The sequence below is a fragment of the Furipterus horrens genome, unplaced genomic scaffold (assembly GCF_987537825.1).
Source record: "Furipterus horrens unplaced genomic scaffold, mFurHor1.1.pri manual_scaffold_1, whole genome shotgun sequence".
NCBI lineage: Eukaryota > Metazoa > Chordata > Mammalia > Chiroptera > Furipteridae > Furipterus > Furipterus horrens.
The window spans coordinates 216,716,535-216,735,316 of record NW_028327171.1 but is presented as its reverse complement, the minus strand read 5'-3'; the positions used below and the strand labels follow the sequence as shown (position 1 = coordinate 216,735,316).

General features: G+C 56.9%; 1 protein-coding gene across 15 annotated transcripts in view; it reads right to left on the bottom strand.

Moving 5' to 3' along the window:
* The window catches only part of LRRFIP1 (LRR binding FLII interacting protein 1), a 103,017-nt gene that overhangs the window by 62,990 nt on the left and 21,245 nt on the right, over nucleotides 1-18,782 (bottom strand). The window contains exon 1 of one of the 15 annotated variants that reach the window (XM_090285148.1): nucleotides 4,842-5,125. The exons of 13 other annotated variants lie outside the window; for them this stretch is intronic. In XM_090285148.1, the coding sequence (XP_090141274.1) occupies nucleotides 4,842-4,907 (66 nt within the window). In that variant the 5' untranslated portion in view covers nucleotides 4,908-5,125. Of the gene's footprint in view, nucleotides 1-4,841; nucleotides 5,126-18,782 lie in introns of those variants that run through there. One more of the 15 variants, XM_090285187.1, reaches the window with a different exon arrangement.

The following is an 18,782-nucleotide window of genomic DNA, read 5'->3' as shown; positions in this document are numbered from 1 at the left end:
TCAGCAGGCTCTCAGCAGTACCGCGCTCTCCCGTGTCAGGCAGGACACAGGCACTGGCCGCCTTACCTGTGTGCACGTGGCAGTCCTAGAAGTGGCCGGAAGGACTCAGAAGCCATCAGCTCTACCCGCCAGGGGCCCATCTGTCTGGGTGGCGCGGGGCAGGGGGCAAGGCTCAGCCGCCCAGGGTCCCCGTGTCGCCCGGCACTGGCAGGACAAATGAAGCAGGTACACAAAACGGAACAAAGAGAAATGCCAGCAGCTCTCTCGTTTCAACCACTCTCTTCCTCAGTCAGGAGACTTGAGTCCATTGCGTGTTCTTTTGTTTTGAAAAGTTTTGAAAACCCCCAGAAACAGAAACGAAACATTTAATAAAATGACCTCTCGAGTGGTGTCCGGGAGCAGACTTGTGTCTGAAGAGGCCGACTGAGTAAGGAAGAGGAGACCCTCAGCGCGGCTCCTGGCCCGGAGAGGCCGCGGCCCTGCAGGAGCTGCCGGCAGCGTCCTGCCCAAGACCCCGCGGGAGCGCCGACCTTTGTCAGCCCCAGCTCAGAGCACAGGGCCCCTCTGCCTGCTGGCTGGGCAGACTCGGGAAAGCCCCTGGCCTTCCTGAGCCTCAGTTTCCTCTTTATCTGTGGTGCAGAAAACCAATCCCCCCGTGGGGTAAGGACGGCCAGGCCTGGGGAAGACGCCCACAGGAAACGCTGAGTAAGGCTGACACTGTGGTCGGGGTGAGGTCAGGGGCGTGCTACCGACTGCCACTAGTGCAACGTCTAGGGCTCCAGCCGTGTGAGCTCTGCTCGGAGTAGGGTCAGGAGCCGCCCAGCCAGGAGGATGCGCAGGAAGGTGCCAGGAGGGGGCAGGGACACCCCAGCCCGCACCGAGAGCCCGCTCCTCATTTCTCACCCCCTCCCAAGGCCACACGCCCGCCCCGGGGCCACAGACAAGAAAAAAGATGCGAGGACCAGAAAGGATGCCGCTTTCGTAAGCCCTATCACACACACAAGTAAATGAAACATTCTGGTTAAAATTCAAAGAAAATCCTCATCACAGTAACTTAAGATAAATGACATCTTTTCTACAAAGTAGTTGCTCTTTGGACTCGAGGACAAACTGCCTTAAAGCTACCAAGGGACAGCATTAGGGAGAAGCCACCTGAAACTCGGCCCGCTCGCCCCCCGGGGCTGGAAGGGCTCAGAACACACATTTGTGTTGCGGGGTTCCTGTTTGTTTTGGAGTGTGGCTGGGGCGTGGGGGCAGTCAGAATAACGCTTTCATTTAGGAGACAGAAGTTCACTTCCTTAAGTTTGCCTACATCGTGTGAATCCTGAAAGTCCTGGCACACTCATTCAATGAAAATAAGCTTCTTCATTCAAAACAGGGAACTGAACTTCGGGAGGCCCAGAGTTGAAACAGTAAGGAGACACTACAAACCGCTCTGGGCCTGCCCAGGGCTCCCTGCCAGCAGTACGCAGGGGGCTTATTTCCATATCAGGGTGGTAACGCAACCCCGACGGCCCCGGGCCTCCCGTTCTTGAATGTGAACGGAGATTCTGGAAACACTGGCACATGAGTCACTCGGGAGTCACACGCGCTTCCTCCGCTGAGTCACAGCCCGATTTCTCAAGCAGGGATAACGCACCGCTCCTGAACATTGCCTTTTGAGGAGCAAACGCGGGATGCCAGCGCTGTGCTGGGCCTCGCAGCTCTGCAGGAACGAGATAAGGACCTCGCTCTAAAAGGTAATAAAGACTCCAATCAACTTCCAGAGAAAACAGCTCTGCACCCATAAATAACTCGATTTCCTGTGCTCAGCCTAAGTGGCGGCCTAGACTATGGGGTTTACAAGTTTTTTTTTTTTTTTTTTGCAAAGGAGGCTTCCGCTCAGGCTGAGCAAAAACTGCCTCTTAAAGAAAAGGGGAAATTTAGTCCTTCATCTTTGCCCTAGCAGAACCCTCTTAACGCTGTGAGAAAATACCTCATTTAGTGTTTTGATAACTTGAGTGCTTGAGGAAGTGACTGATCTGAAACAACCCATATCATCATCCCAGGGCTCCAAATCTCTGGCTGAGTGTCGGAAGTGCAGGGCCAGCCCCCCGAGCCTCGCCTTCACCCCACCTTTGCCAGCGTGCTGAGACCTAGGACCTCGGCTCCGGTACCCACGGGAGATGGGACGGGGAGACTGGGCTCGTGCCCTACCGGGACAGCCTCTCTCGGACAGGGCTGGTGTTTGTCAGTTTGTGCCAGTCCATGTGTGGAAAGCAACCAGAGGTGACACAATCCATGTCACACACGGGAAGTTACAAAAGTGAGAGAAACATGTGGTTTCTACACTGTCCTCTCCAAAAGCTCCAGGGCTACCACTGAGGGTCACGGGAGGAGCCTGGCCTCCTGCTCTGATCTGCTTTCCTTCTTGGCTGGGTGAGGTGGAGCTTGACAATTCCGCTCCCTCCTGCGCACCCCAGCTCTCCTCTGGCACTGATGTGGCCCTGCCCCTCTGACCCCAAGGGAGACCCCTGTTTCCAGGACAACATGGTCACTTAATGCAGAACACAACTGGCACAGGGTAGTTTGAAACACCCAGCGGTCTCCAGCTGGGACCCTGAATCTCCCAGGCACCCCGCCTCCATCCGTCCCCCCACTGGTCATGGAGCATGCTTTCTTTTTAACAACACTGTTCACGGCATGACACAGGGACTGTGCTTAACTTCTGTGCCCCCTCCCCCCCGGCCAAGCTGAAAGAATGTTTGCTATTACTTACTCAAAAAACCTTACAGATTCACAATTTCTTACTGGAGACCCCGGGACCCGATATGTGTCTGAATTCAAGTTTCATGTTTTAGAGAGGTAAGAGGGTGCACCCACATATTCTGTAACAGCCCCTAATCAAGTCCACAAACAAGGCTGCAGAGAAGCGTAAGATTATTCCCACGAAGCGAAGCAGAGACGGAAAATAGCCCCCAGTCAGGGCCGCACTGCCAAAGAAATTCTGCCACAAACTCACCAAAACACAAAAACAAACAACTTTTGGTTTTCAGAGTTTACTGGATCCTGGAATTGATCCTTTTTTATTTCCTTTTTATTTTTTTTTACCTCAGGGCACACATAAACTAATTACTACAATTCTGCGGCTCACCAAAAATATATAGCATATTTTTTGCCCGTCTGATAAAAGTAAGTATCATTTGGATTCATTCACAGCAGGCAGCTATTGTTGTGTGAGCAACTGTCACGTTTTTATTTGACAATCTACGGGAAAAGAGACCAGGGCCCCTGACCTAATAGTTATGGGTGGCAGGCCGTGAAGATTCTTGAAGCGCACGCGTGGAAACTCGCCGGATTAGGGGGCGGTGGGCCAAGGCTGATGGTGCCCCTTCTCAATGGGAACCTCGTCCAGACTCCCCTTGCCCCTCTTTCCATAAGTCCACCAGGCCCATCCAAGGGTCAGTGAGGGTTAAAGGGACCTTGCAGCCCATGTCTTGGGAGTCATGTGTTATTTCTACTCCTTCCTCCGATGGACAGTGCCCTCCCTTCCTCACATCCTCGTTCTCTGAGTTTATGCTTTTCTTCTTCAGAAAGTCCCCGCCCAGAGCTCCTTCCTCTGAGCTCAGTTTTGCCCGGGATGACGTTGCCCGGCTCTGGCCATCTATGGCTCGCTCTGCTCCTCCCGGGAACACGGACCCCTCTGAGGGTGAATCCAGGCTCTCCATACAGGTTCCAAGGGCCCTAGAAACCACTTAGGCTGTGGGGTAGGAACCAGCCCCGAGGGCCGGGGCCACGGCCAGAGCTTCACCTGAGGTCTTAGAAGCAGCGCACCAGACCGGACATTAAAACCCCACGTGACCGCCACCTGCAGGGTAACTCTCCAGGGGGCACCCATGGCAGTCTATTCCTCTACCGCTCTGGTGTGTACCCCCTGGCAAGCTCCTCCAAGGTCGGGCAGCCTTTTCATTTGGGATCTCCCCAAACCCCCAGCACGTGATTAATTCCCACCTGGGGAAGGAGTGATTGCATGGGGCACCCACTTCTATCAACTTCCCACAGAGGCCCAGTGACGTGGAAATCCGGGGTCTCTGCAGCGCTAACTTCATAAAATGTTCCTTTCCCAAAGCGCACCCCTTCACCTCAAAGGTCCCCATTCGTGCTGAACCACAGCCGCCGACACTGGGTACTGACAAAGCTCCCCACCCCACCCCTGCCCAGTTCTAACCAAACTACCCCACACCCATGGGTGTTATGCCAGACAACTGCGAAATCTTGCAGGGTCCTCCTGTACAGACCCAGAAGACCCCAGACCAGCCAAAGTCTATTTGGGGGGGCTGGTCCTCGGGGGAGGCGGGGAAGTCAGCTCAGTCCCCAGTGGCCCCAAGGTCCAGCGCAGGGAAGTTCTGAACCAGGCAGCCACGCACGCTGCCGGCCTCCGGGCGAGGGCCGGGGCTCTGGCCACCAGCTCCCAGGTGCTGTGACTTGTGACACACCGAAGTCACAGCTCTCAGTGGAACTCCGGACAACGCGCAGGTCTTAGGGGCCCAGTCAGCCAGCTGGGCAGGGCCGGTCCCAGGCAGAGGGTCCCTGGCGTCCTGGGAGGGGCGCTGTTCAGGGAAACTTGCCTTCCGCGCAGGGGGCCGCGAACTGAACAGAAAGCAGGGCCCGCTCGCACCCGCACATCCTCGCGGGGGGACGTTCACTTAAGAGGCGCCCCGGCCAGGCGGAGCGCACTGCCCACCGCGCCAGGCACAGACGCCGCCGGCCGAAGGGGCCCCCTGCTCGGGACCGTGGAACACCACCAGGGACCGAACGTGCGCCGCCGGCACCGAAAGGTTCCAACTGAGCTTTCCTCTTACCAGTCTCTGCGCTTCTGGACTCAGACAGTCTATTTCCTTGTTCTGCGTGCCCGCGGGGTTGGTCATCCTGCCCGGCTGCCCGTCCACCTCCGCACGCGACCAGGAAAGAGACTCGGGCAGCGCCGGTCTCCCGGGTCCGAGGGCACGGGCTCTCAGCGCAGCCGCATGCCCAGCGCGCCGGGTTCCAGCCCACGGACAGCCCCGCCACAGCACCGGACTCGCCCTTCCCGACGCGGACGCGCGCTCCCCGCTTCCCGGCTCGGGCGCGGCTGCAGGGGCGTGGCGCAGGTGGCCCCGGCCCTCCCGGCCGGGCGGGGGCCCCGCGGGCAGAGCACCGCCTCTAACCCCCGCGTCCCGCCCCCAGGGCCCCGCCCCCTGCCTGCGCTCCACGCCTCCCGCCCGGTGCCCGGTGCGCGCCCCGCCCCGCGCCCCAGCTGCGCGGTTATCAATCACCACCCAACCCCCTCCGGGCCGAACCGGAAGGCGGTGGGAAAGCTGCCACAGCCGGCCCCGCCCACAGGCGCGCAGGGACGCGGAGGCTGGGGGTGGCGGGGCAGAGTCTGCTGGGGGCGTGGCCTGGGTGAGGGCGGGGCCTGCGTGGGCGCTGGACTGGGCCTGGTGGGGGCGGGGCCTGAGTGGGGGCGGGGCGCGCGCCTTCCTTCTCCGCCACCCCCGCTCCGGCCCCCGCAGCCGCGGCGCGGGCTCCAGCCCACTCCAGCCCAGCATCGTCTTCCAGCCCCGGGCTACATTGAGCCGGGGACCCGGCAAGCTCAGCCGAGCCCCGCAGCACCTGCCTGCCCGGCCGGGGGCGCCGTTAACGCGTCACCCCGGGAAGGGCCGGGCTTCCAAGTGCGCGGCCCAGGGGGGTGACAACAGGTATCCGAGGCCGGTGGGCCCCCGCCTGCTGCCCATCAGCAATCCCGGCGCGGGAACGAACGCGGTGCCAGAGGTTCGGGTCCGGCCGGGAGGGCAGGCGCGGGGAGGAGTCGTCCCGGCGCAGGAGAAGGGCCCCAGCCTCCCCACACGCGCTTCCGCCAGCCGCAGACCGCGTGCCGCTCGTCCTTAAAAGTCCCGCCGGCTGAGCAAGGAAACGCTTCCTGAGCTCGCCAGGGTCGGGCAGAAGCCACAGAATGGCATTCTGGCATCGATCCGAGTATCGGCCTGGTCCGGCCACGCCGGGAGGCTGTGCCGACCGACCCCCGTCCGCCCAGGCCCTGGGCACACGTTTTGGGAGGCCCACCGCGGAATACCCACCTCCCCGCCTCCCAACGGGGGACTTTCCACAGAATCGTCTGGCCTAATTCTCTGCAAAGGCCGCTCCAGAAGGAGTCTTGAGAGACCACAAATTCACATTTAAATGTTTCAAGCCCCCAATTTCCCCACTCCCTGCCCCCATAACCTAATCCTCAGTAAGATGACCTTCCTTCTCACTGTGACCTCAGTGCCCCTTCGCGCAAGCTTGGGGGAGGGGTCTGGGGAAGGACTGGAGGGCCTGACCCAGGAGAAGGCAGGTCAGAAAGGGGGGCGACATTAAAGAGGCGGAGTAAAGGGTTAGCGTGGCTGCTGTGCGGAAATTCGGCAGGTTTCAGCTCTGCCTCAGGTGAGCCGGCGCCACGCTTTGATGGACTGCGTCCTTAGACCCACCAAAATCAATACCAAAGAGATTGGAATGCCTTTCAATACCTTGCTTTCTTGCTGTAACACTTTTGCATATGTTCATGAATTACAGTTCTTAGTTTTATGAAATGAAGGGAATTGAAGAAAATAATTTTGAACTGTTCTACCTGACCAAATGTGGGACTCAGGGAATTTATCATGGAAAGCAATTCTAATGCTAGTAGTAGTGGCAACTTCACAGACGAGAACGGTCGCCAGCTGACAAAGTAGCTGGCTTCTTGGAGACTTCGGTTTGAATATTTCCACCTAGATGGGCAAATTCTAGAGCTATGTGCCACGCAAACCCTGTGACCACATCTCCTAGGGCAGGGCCCAGGGCACAGATCTCGTTTTCCTGCCTGTCTGGGATGCAGTGCTGGTAAACACCTGCATTCTCCCCAGCCCAGGTGGTCATCCGATCGCTAGTCATCCATCAGCTTCCTGAGAACCAGGTGTGGAAGGGGTTAAGTAAGATCTGCATCGAAGCCCTCTGGTCCCTCGGTTCCAGGATCTGCCCCTTCTATGGCGTCCTGAGCAAGTCACCCTGTGTCTGGAGTTTCACCTGAAACATGCCAACGATGATAGTGGCATGGGGTTTGGAGGACCGAAGACACGAATTCACGACAAGGACATGCAAACTGATGCCTGCCTTGCTGCCTCTAGGCCCACCCTCTTTCCTCTGCTCCCAGAAAGTCCCCACCAGGGGCCCAGGCTTTCCTGCCCACAGCAGAAAGGAAGCTGGCAACAATGGGCTAAAATGGGATGACCTGGACCGACTGGGCAGCCCTAGGAAGGAAGACTAACCCAGAGCCCCCACAAAAGCTGGGGGGGAGGGTGTCAGCTGCAGATGCCAAAGGTGCAAGAGTAAGAAGCAACTCGCTTCCAGTTCCAGGACCGAGCTAAGAATACCAGCAACGCCATCGCTGTGGGTGCCCAAGAGATTTCTTGTCCCACGGAGCGGTAGCATGTCAGAGAAAACTACTCTCACACGCTTCCAGAGCAGCGGTCCTCAACCTCCTCATCTCACGGCACACCCAGACCAGTGACTACGATCCCGTGGCCCACCAAAAGTTCTACTGTTTGCTGACCTGACAGAAACGCCTGGCTGCTGTGGCTCAGGGGATTGAGCGTCGGCCTGCGAGCCAAGTGTTGCTGGTTCGATTCCCAGTCAGGGCCCATGACTCGGTTGCACGTCAGGTCCCCAGTTGGGGGCGCGATTGAGAGGCAACCACACCGTGATGTTTCTCTCCCTCTCTTTCTCCTTTCCCCTCTCTCTAAAAATAAATAAATAAGTAAACAAACAAATAAATTATTTAAAAAAAAGAAAAAAGAAACATGGGTATCATTCTGATTCATTCACACCAGATGGCTATTGTGTTGGTTATTTTTTATATGGCAATCAAAGGGAAAAAAGGTCAGTGCCCCTGACTAAATAGCTGGGTGTTGCATGCTGTAAAAATTCTTAGGGAACACCGTGGAGACGCGCTGGTCTGGACGGGATGCTGCTACATGCTGACATGTTTCAGCGTCCCCCGCTCCTGTGCTGCGGCCGAGTCTCAGACTGGGGGGCTGATGCCAGTCTGGGTTGTGAGTGGAGCGCTGAATTCATGCTTCTTGGTGTCACGATGTCGCCCCCAGGCCCCGAGGGTGAAGTCTAGGGGCCCAGCTGCCTTCTGTTCCTTTTGATGTAAGTAGCTCTCATGAAAAGGGTCCTGCACTGAAGCCCCCACTAAGGAAGCCTTTCCCCCCCCCTTTTTAACGGATGGCAAGGCCGCTGTGATGACGATGAGTGAGTGGCTGCTGGAACCTATGAACTTGGTCTGTGGAAAGTCCACTAAGATGCCAGAGGAAGGGGTGTGGTTTGCAAACAGTCATGGCATTGACTAGGGAATGGGGAGGGGCACACAACAGTCATCTCGGTACTCACAGCTCTGGAGGCGGCTTGGCAGAATGATATAAACCCTTTACCTTAAAAAAGACAAAACGAAAGCCACCCGAGAGTATCAGGTGAGAAAAAACCAGACAAAAAGCTCCAGGTTTCCATCCCAAGGAAGGTTAGCAGAAGAAACTCAGGGTGCCATTGCCCGGTCTGAGCAGCATGGGGGTCGGGGGTTCAGGGGTCAGGAAGAGGGTGATCATCCACCTGGACTGCGCTAGCCTGGGTCCAGGTCCTTATAGAAACAGCTGTGAGGTCGATGACACCGGTCCTTTCGGTCAGGATGCCACTTCTAGCAGGTTGACTCTGAATTTCGGTCGCTTCCAGGCTGCCAGGCTGTTAATGAGCCATAAACGCACCGTCACTATTACACCCAGAACTGTGCCGGGAGGGCAGGAGTTTGGGGGAGAGCTGACTGTCTCGGGCCTTCCTAAAAGCCTCCATGCTGTGCCTCTCCACAAAAGTTAAATGTCCCAATCTAAAAGAAAAAAAAAAAGTTCTCTGATGCACAACATGATTCTATGCAGAAACTCAATTTCTTTCTCAAGAACAAGAGGCCAACGGAATGGTCTAATTTTGTTTTGTGAACAGGAGGATCCCAGCTAACCAGCAAATGCCGGAGCAGTTAACCAGCGCGGGCCACGCCCCGGCTTGGCTGCCTGGTCTCCGCGTTGCTGCTGGTTGCTAGGTTCACCAGCTTGGCCCCCTGCTGTGGTGTGGTTCTCAGTGCTAGAGCTACAGAGACAAACCCTTCCAGAAGTCCTGGGCCAGAGCAGAAGGCAGACGCGGGTGGGGCAGGGTGGCTCCCAGCCTCCCCATTACTCAGATGAGCGACAGGAAACTGCTTTTCTGAATCACAGCCGTAACATGTTTTCCACGAATCAACAGCCATGTTGATGACAGAAGAATAAACAACTCTCTGTTACTTCTGCAAACTGTTACACTATTACTTCTTGTGGATCCTTTTGACTAACAGCACTGAGATTTGCACGGCACCTTTCAGTTCACAACGGCCCACTGACTTTGTGTAGCTGGTCCCCAGAGACATGCTGGACGTCAGAGAGCGAAGCCAGGCTTTAACCCAGATCCCCACAGAAGTCCTAAGTGCTCAGCGGATGGCCTGACAGGGCTGTCCCTGCCCCCAGCCAGCCAGCCAGGGGTCCTCCCTGGGAACAGACAGCAGAGAGGCTCAGAGTGCCCTTAGCTGTCCTGCTGGGCGCAGCCTGGACCAAGGGGACAGGCACCACAGTGCCACACCCGGGAAGACCAGAGCCACCGACAGGAGCGTCAGAGGAGGAACCAGACCCTGCGTGCCCTGCCTGCCGTGGCAGAGAAAGCTGCATCCATGGTCAGCTGACCCAGCACACAGCCACAGTGAACTTGACCCTGGGGCCAGGATCCTGACTGCCTCCAGCCGACAGAGCATCTGGGAGCAAGGTGCCTCGAAGCAACAGTGAGCCTGCTCCCCGCCCGGAACAGCTCCTGCTCACCGGGCACGCCCCGGTGCCGGGGTGTCGCCAGGCTTCATGCCCGCGGGGGCCCCTGGCCCCGTGCGCCCTCTCCCCTCCTCCCGGACTGCGAGGGGGCTCTTCCGGGACGGGGGCACGTTCTCCCCACCCCATAAATGACGATGGATGGACGGTTCTCCTGATAAAATGGGGACTTCGACAGGTCGCCGTCAACCCTCACGGATCTCAGATGTTTCATATTTTTGTAGCAACTGGGAATGGAAACTCTCATAAGCGGCACATCTTTAGGAATCAGTATTATTAGTTCTGCGTAACCACCCAGCACCCAGCGAGTCGCCAACTTCTTTTGCATCTCCTGGATTTAAAAAAACAGGCCTTTGTATTTTCCAAAGAAGGTGTGGGGTGGGGAGGGAGTTTTGTCTGCACTGAGTCTGAGGGGGCGGCAGAAAGTGGGGTGGAGGGGTGCTGGGCCCGTTCGCCCCGGACGTGTGGCCTGGAGGGAGCTGGTGACGGAAAGGGCGGCGGGCCTGGGTGTGTGCAGTGCGCGGGGCAGACGGGCGGCGGGAGAGGCGGCACGCAGAGGCGCCTCCTGGGAGCCGTGTGCCCCCGGGCGATCCGGGAGGCTGCCGTGGGCACCGGCGTTAAACAGGGCAGATGACGAGAACGGCCGAGGGAGCGTGTCGTTGCAACCAGGAAAGCACTGGCCGTGGCCCGCTGCGGGTACAGTTCTGCGGTTCAGCCTTCGCAATGACGCGGGCGCCTGGGAGGAAGGCGGGCCAGGGGAGGGCTCTGGGGTGTGTGGAGGGTGCTTCTTCTGTCCGTCTGTCTGTAAGGATGGGAAGGACCCCGCCACGCCTGTCTGGAGGCTGAGAGGTGGGAGTCGAAGGAAAAGGAAGAAAAGGAAGTGGGGGTGGGGCGGGGGCCTGAGAGAGACCCATGACTAGGGGGCAGCAGGAGCAGGGTGGGGGCGCGTATGGACCCTCAGGACTCTGAGCCAACGGGTGAGAAAAAACCCGGGTGGCCAGAAGAGGGCAAGGAGCAGAGTCCGCAGCAGGGACGGCGGGCCACGAGCTGAGGGAGGAAGACATGCAGGAGGGACAGAGCTGCCCCAGCCCGCCGGGGTGACGCTGTGCCCTGAAACCCCCTTCGCGGAGCTTCGGAAAGCCCGGTAACGCTGCCGGGGGGAGACTTGACCCACGCTTAAAATGATTTCTAGTGTCTTCTGCTCTGGAATTAAGCTCCTCTCCCAAAGAGTCCAGGAACGGGTCCCCAACAGTCCGGGAAAACAGAGGCGCCCATGTCCCCACCCAGCCCTCAGAAATGGTGGTCCCTGAGGCCAGAGCAGGGCGGTCACCGAAACAGCGGCCACACACCGTCAGCCTGGAAGTGGCGTCTCTTAGGAAAACCGATTCCGTTTTTCCTGAACACAACACACTGCAAATGCCAACTGATAATCTCTGAAGCTTCTGAGGACAAACCGACGGAAACCCACAATCCGTCCTGCACGGCTCGGTCGTAGAGGAACACTCTGAAAAGCGCCCCCAGGTCAACTATGATTCAAAGAAAAACTCTCTGCTGTCAGAACAGCCCGCCTAAGCCCTCCGACCAGAAGAGCGACCTGGGCACAGGGGCTCTCTCCCCAACCGCGCCCACCAGCCAGCAGAGCGCCCCGCTGATGTGAGACAAGCAGGAATAAAAAAACGGATTTAAACCTGTGGGCAATACGTTTCCCAGACCTTCGCCCACTTATTTTGCTGTGGCCCCAGTAATCCTGCCAGTGGGGGTAACATTGCAGGAAAGACAGAGCTTCCTAACAATCAGAGCGATGAAACAGTCTTTCCCTGGCTGGCTGGGGAGCCCAGAAATCAACCAGTCGGCTGGCATGACTGACAAAGTGTGGGGCTCAGTTGGTTGGAGCGTCATCCCACAAACCCAAAGGTCGTGGGTTCGATTCCCAGCCAGGGCACCTGTCTGTGTTTCAGGTTTGGTCCCTGGTGCCTTGGTGCCCGTGGGAGGCAAACAGTGAATGTCTCTCCCTCCCTCCCTCCCTCCGTCCCTCCCTCTCTTGCTGGAATCAATAAATATCTAACCTCAGGTGAGGATTAAAAAAAGAAAGAAAAAGAAAGAAAGTGTGGGGGACACAGGACTTTATTACCTGAATTTAAATGGCACCCACAGCAAACAGGGAAACGGAAAGGCACTTAGAGTGAGTTCAAAGGTTGGAAAAGACCGGCGTGCTCGCCCTGCGCAGCGTGACGTCAAGACGAGCTGCCGTGGGGACAAGGCGGCAGGAGAGAGCAGCCCTCCTTCCTTCCTCAGGCACGGGCTCCCTGAAACAGCATCCGCGTACAACCTTGCTAAGGAAAGGGCTTTTCCTGAGGGAGCAGAAGCCTGCCGCCCACCAGCAGGGCCCTAAAAACAAATGTCCACGCCCGAATCCAAGGGGCTTCGCCACTGCGCCCCAGTTCCTGGAACAGAGTTCAAAGACCTGCAGTCAACCCTCAGGGCCCAGATTACCAGCGCCTTCTTCGTCATCAATTGGTCCGAACAAATTGACGTCTTCATAGAAGATGTTAACGCAGAACGCAGAACCCTCACCTTGGAAGCCTGAAGATTTTGGATGGCCGTCAAGGGGAGTCTGAGGACAAGCAAAGACCAGCAGTCTGGAGAGTCATGTTTGGCACAAGAGTAGAAATTCTGGAATAACTGGAGATCAAATAGCCTCCCCTGACCGCGTCATCCCTGAGTACCAGCAGGAAGGTCAATTAGAGGCGCCCGTGTACCCGACCTCGCCTCCCTGGGCAGCTTACCCACCTTTGATCAATGCGGGGCGTGGCCCTGAGCCCAGGACAGTCTTCCAAAGGCTTCTCCTGAGCCGGGAGTTGGACCTTAGCTACTTAGAGGACACTGGAGCCCCGTCCTCTTACCCTCTGTTCCGTGGAAGCATCTATATTAAATGTGGGGTTCAACTGGATGGGAAAACTCCAGTGTAAATAGAGAGCAGGGTTTCTTAGCCTCGGCACTACTGACGTCTTGGGCCCCGTGAACCACAGTGTTCCTGTTCTCACGCCCTCGCCACCACCCTCGCTGGGGCAACCAAGTCTCTCCAGACATTGCCGCGTGCCCCCTGGGAGGCAAGAACGCCTGGTCTGGAGGCACCTGCACCTTGAGCCAGGGCGCCCACATTGTGAAGCAGGTTGACTTACAAGCCCGGACAGTGGTTCAGGCAAATCCGCAGCTGGACACGCGCAGAGGTCGTGGTGAAGGGCAAATACTTAACACGCCACCTAACCTTGGCGGCCGCTCTATCATCCGGTAAGAATGCCGAGCCGGGCCGTTACTGCCGGCGGATGGAGCACCCCCACCCTCAGGGATGGCAGGGCCCCGGGGTGGGAGGGGAGCTAGGATCCAGGGGCCACATGCTCGAGGCCAAGGGTATGATCGCGGAGGTGGGCTGGAAGGGAGGGTGCTGTAGGCAACAAGGTCACAGGAGTGATGGCGGGAGGCCACCTGCACGGTCCCCAGAGCAAATGTGGGGGTGCTGCAGAAAACCTGCTCAGAGCCCCCGCTCTGACACCAGTCTGTAGGTCTGGGCACCCCCCGGGCCCTCTTGCAGCTTCCTGTGTGAGACGGGACAGAGGCAGCCACCGGGGAGGACGGCAGGTGACAGTGGGGGTCCCACCAAGAGCCCGCAGTACGCCCTGTGGGTCGTTCTAAAGCACAAGTGCTTTTCCTGCAAAAGGAGGGCTCCGGGGTCACAGTCCACACGCAGGTCTGGGGAGGTCTGGCGTCACGTAGGTGGCTTGGATGAGGCCTCCGGCTTCCATCAGCACTTTGGAGCCCTCCAGGAGCCCTACCTCCAAGCCCATAATTCTGGGTTTGCCTCTGTGCTACCCCCAAAGCCAGGTGTCCCTGTCCTCTGCCCACCGCCCACCGCGTGTGCCTGCGATTATGGGAAGACCTCCCGATGGACCAAGCTGGGAAGGACCCGCGAGACACAGAAGAGCCGCTCCGTTTCCGAGTCGGCACTGGGGGACTGTACTGCTTTTCAGAACTTTCTTAGGCCTTGTCAGCTCTTTAAACAACCGGACAGACAAACAAACAGACAGACAAACAATACTGGGGCTCAGGGGCTTGCACGTCACTCAGGAAGCAGTAAGGGGCCCACCAGAAGCATGTGAACAGGGAGGCGGGATCTCGTTCGCGGGAAGAACCTGCGGCCACAGGACAGGGGGAAACGGCCCTCAGTATTCTTTCCCACGCGCGCGTGGCCCATTACACTCTGTACTCTTCCAGACTAACTGCAGGAGACTTGAGACCAACCTCCCCTACGCTGGGATTTTATTTGTTACCTTTTATAACTTGGGGCTTAAGTAATATCCTTTCAACAGCGAGCCTTCTCATTCAGAGACAAGGCAGCTCTGTCTCCATTTCTAAATCTGGCGTGTCCTTCAGTGTATTGTTACAGTTTTCTTCATGGAGGTCCTGCTTCTTTCTTTTTGTTTTAGTGAAAGAAAATGCCTTTTATTTTTTTAATTTTATTTTTCAATGACAGTTGACTATTGTATCCCTTTCAGGGAGGTCCTGCTTATTTTGTTATTCCTACATGCTTCTTTGAATGAGATCTTACCATTTTGCTGTTATTTTTTTTTTAAAAAAACCATCATCGTGGGCGATGGGAATGCTATGTATTTTTGTTCACGTCATTACAAACCGTTGCAGTGAACTCGGTTTTAGACAGATTTTGGACAAGACATAGAGACATACTCTGCAGTCATTACGCATTTAACCCACTCCTTTCTGGCAGCGAGTGCTGACTCTCGGTCCCGTCTGGACGTCAGGACCCCCATTATTATAATTCTGTGGGGCTCCTGGTCTGCCCATCCCTTCGTCAACGGGGCTCCTACAATTAGGGAGAAAGTCAGAACAAAGCAGCGTTGTGGGTCAGTGTTTGCTCCGTTACAACACAGGACAGGGCTCTGCTGTTGGAAGATAAATAGAGTAAAACTGCCTGTGAGGAGAAGCTATTGTCAGTCCCCTGACCAGGCACCTGGGAGGAAACCAATTACAAGTCTCAGGACAAAGGACTCTGGCCGATAAAAGACGAAGAGGCCCAGAGACAGGGAGGCACGCAGAGCACTGAAGTCCGCAGACGTTAACCACTGCTGCTGGTGCTGGAACGCAACTGTCCCCTGCAGGGAGGGGCGCTGTGGCGGGCACGCACGGAGCTCGGTCTGGGGCCAGCGGCCCCGCCCCTCTGCCTCAGTGTCCTCGCCTGAAAACGGGAGTGACGCGAGTACTTAGAGGGTCTATAAGGGTTCAGTGAGTGACTGTTTGTAACCGCGTGTAACTAAGTAAAACGCTGACTGTAAGTGGTGCAAAGATGCCTGGTCTATATAATGCACACTCTCACAAAACAGTTCAAGGAGCGTTTAGTCTAAATCTACTGCAGCAGTCCGCATGTACAAAGAGAGGAGTTAACTTTCGTCCTAGACCAACGGCCCCTCCCTATCTGCCTTCCTGCCCCGCCCTTGGAGGTTTTATGTGACCCGCCCTCTCCCAGCCAGCACCCACTGCAAGGCCTGTGCACCCACTGCAAGGCCTGAGCACCTCCAGCAAGCCCTGAGCACCCTCAGCAAGCCCTGAGCACCCCCAGCAAGCCCTGGTGCAGGAGACTAGATAAACCACCCAAATCCTGACTGGTATTCTAAGCCACGGGGTTCTAGCAGGAGTGACCACTTTACTCTTCTGGTACCAGAGGCCTGAACGCGGTGACAGCCGCTCTCTTCCAGCCCCCCAGTTACTTCCTGGCTGCACTTGAACTTCTCCAGCAAGACGAGGAGGTATTGGGCAACGGGAGCTTGTGAACTTCCTTCTGGGGTGGAGGCTCTCCTACAGCAGAAAGAAGAAATTTTCTGCCCACGGTGAAGCAACTAAGATGGTATCAAAAGACGGAAATATTCAAAGCTTTGAGCTCTAATACTCTGATTATTTATAATGTTTGCCCTACTTGTAGAATAAAATATAGCAGAAGCAACTCCACCTCTTAGCATCTTGATCTCTGGAAGGAGGCAAAGGGGTGCAGACAGAGACCCACAAACAGGAGAAATCGGAGGGAAACATTTCTCTAGTGCGGGGGTGGGGGCGGGGGTCCCCACTACACGGCTGCCCCCTGGTGGCCACAGGCAAGCATTTCCAAGGGGCCGCCTGCCCTACGTCCCCTGCTGGCTTCCCAGCAGCAGGCAACCAACAGGATGATCGAAAGGGACTCGACCACCCGTTCTGATGGCTTAATCCATATTAAATTTCTAATAATTAATATTAACACAAGAACCAATTCAGTCTTTTATAAGCAGAAGCAAGCCAAGTGTCCACTGGTAGGTGAGCAGGTAGGTCAGCACAATGCGGTCTCTTTCTGCAACGGGCTATTGTTGGGCCCTAAGGAAGGCAGGAAATTCTGACCCAGAAGGACAAACGCTGCGTGATTCCGCTTACACACGACACCCAGAACTGTCACGTTCACAGAGACAGAAAGGCGGGGGTGGGGGCGGGGCAGTTAGCGTTTAATGGGGACGGAGTTCAGGGTGGGAGGTGGGTAAAGGGCTGGGTATGCGGACGGTGATGTCCCCCGACACCGTGGTGACCTCAGTGCCACTCGCCTGCACACTGAGACGCGGGGGAGGCGGCAAATCGTATGTTGTCTGTACTTTACCACGACTTAAAAAGTAACTAAAAAACTCCGATGTGCTCTCGTTTGGGCAATGCAGCAAAAGGGGAAGAGGCGCGCCAGCGTGGAGATGTCCCCGGAAAGCAGAAGTGGGCCGGCCCGAGTTCTCACAGCCTCCACAGGGACCCGAGCGCACGGTGCCTTAGAAAAGCCGCGTGGAGACAGCCTGCGGAGGGCGGGCCAGAGCGGAGCGCACGCCTGCCGGAAAGCCGGCTTCCCCCATGGGCTCTCTGTACCCGAGGGTCCCAGAAACGACAGAGTCCAGCCATCACGACCCTCCGTGAAGTTCCAGGTGCCATCAGAAAATTGAGAGCTACGAGGGCTGGCGAGGTGGCACCCCATGTGGGCAGCGGCTGGTTTAGTTTTTTAAAAAAGAAAGGCCAGGCAGGCAGGCGTTAGGCCGACACTGCGTGCGCAGCGCACCCACAGTCAGGCCATTTCCCCAGGAACTTTTTTGGAAAAGCAACACCCTGTAGTAAAAACGCGTGCTAACCAAATTCTCGGAGCTGAAGAGTAGAACGGTGGGTGCCAGGGGCTGGGGCGGGGCGCAGCGAGGGGACGGGGCCTCCTGTTCAACCGGGATAGGGTTTTAACCCGAGAAGACGGAACCATTCTAGGGTCGGGCAGTGGTAACGGCCGTGCGGTGACGTGAATGCCCCTCACGCCGCCCAGCTGTGCGCCTAGAAAGGGTTGAACGGCAGGGTCAAGGTCATGCGCATTTTACCACAATATACACATGACTGACTTAGACGGTTTCCATCGTAAGCGCCTGGCCAAGTCAACCTCAGGATGTCAACCTCAGGGCGCCCTGTCCAGCTGCCAAGGCGGTGTTTATAACGAGTACGTAATAGGCCGCAAATGCTTATGACGAGGTCGGGTGCACATGAGTACCCACCTGTCCCCCCCACCCCCCACCCCCGATAATACCCACGAGAAAGTAACCACAGCCAGAGTGCGAAGGGAAGACAGCAGAACAGAGCCCCGGTCGTCTTTCTGTCCTCACGAGGTCATAGATAAAACTGTTTCTTTCCACTTTCCGATGTTTTTTCAAAGAGCGCGTCCTACCTCTAAAGGGGGAAAGACCCAAGAAGTTCACTTTCCTCCATCGAGTTACTTGAAAAGAAAGGGAGGGAGCACAGAAAACAATCCCCTCTGTGCTGTGCGCGCCTGGAGGCTTTGGAAGCTAACGAGGGGGCTGCAGGTGGGGGGAGGACCCCTCTGAGCCCCTCCTGCAGGACAGACGTCCCCGGCAGGCCGGGGGGCCTGTGGCCAGTCTCAGAATAATATCTCTAAGTGCTTATAACAAAGTATGTAACGTCACAAAGGAAATGGATCGTTCTGAAATACATGACCAAAATAAATTTTAAAATCGTGATGTACTGTATCAATCAGAGGACGGTCAGGAGGAAAAAAAAGAAGAGATGGCACCAGTTATGCTAACAGAAGTAACCGATGCAGGGACCCACTAAACAGGGGCTGGTGACGGAGGAGGCACCCGGGACTCAGAGGACACAGAGGCAGCAAGCGTGGGAGCCTCTAGGGTGGGCTGTTGTACCCCAGGGGATAGGGTGGGGGTTCAGGAGCTCGGTCAGGCTCCGCGGTGGCGGTGGTTTCCGAGCGCGTGGAAAACACTGGAAGCAGGGCCAGCTGCAGCTGTCAGGGTGAGTGAAGAGCTTTGCTGGACTGGTGCTCCCAGACACAGGAAGGAGGGGCTGGTCTTGCTCCCCGCACCCCACTGCCTCCGCTGAGTCCTGCCGGCAGACCCAGGCGCCTCTCAGGGCAGGTGAGAGGGGAGGGTGCCGAGAGGTGCAGGCTGTAACCAGCACGCGCAGGGGTTCCTTTATTCATGCATCAGCGACGAGGGCAGGACCCTCACAAGACCAGCACAGGGATGCCCCCAGCTGTCTGCCACCACTGCAAAGCATTGTGAAAATTCCCGGGATTTCTATCGGTGACAAAGTCACACACACCCGGATACCCCTGCATTCTGTGGCCCCCGTTCATACCTGGTGATAATGCTGGTTTTTTTCCTACCCAAGTTTGGGGAGCTCTTGAAGTGTAACGTGCGGGGCTGGTGTAAGGGACGCCACCTTTCAGGAAAGCCGCCTGGAAGCAAGGGCAGCAGTGCCCCACGTCTGTGCTTGTAAATTTGC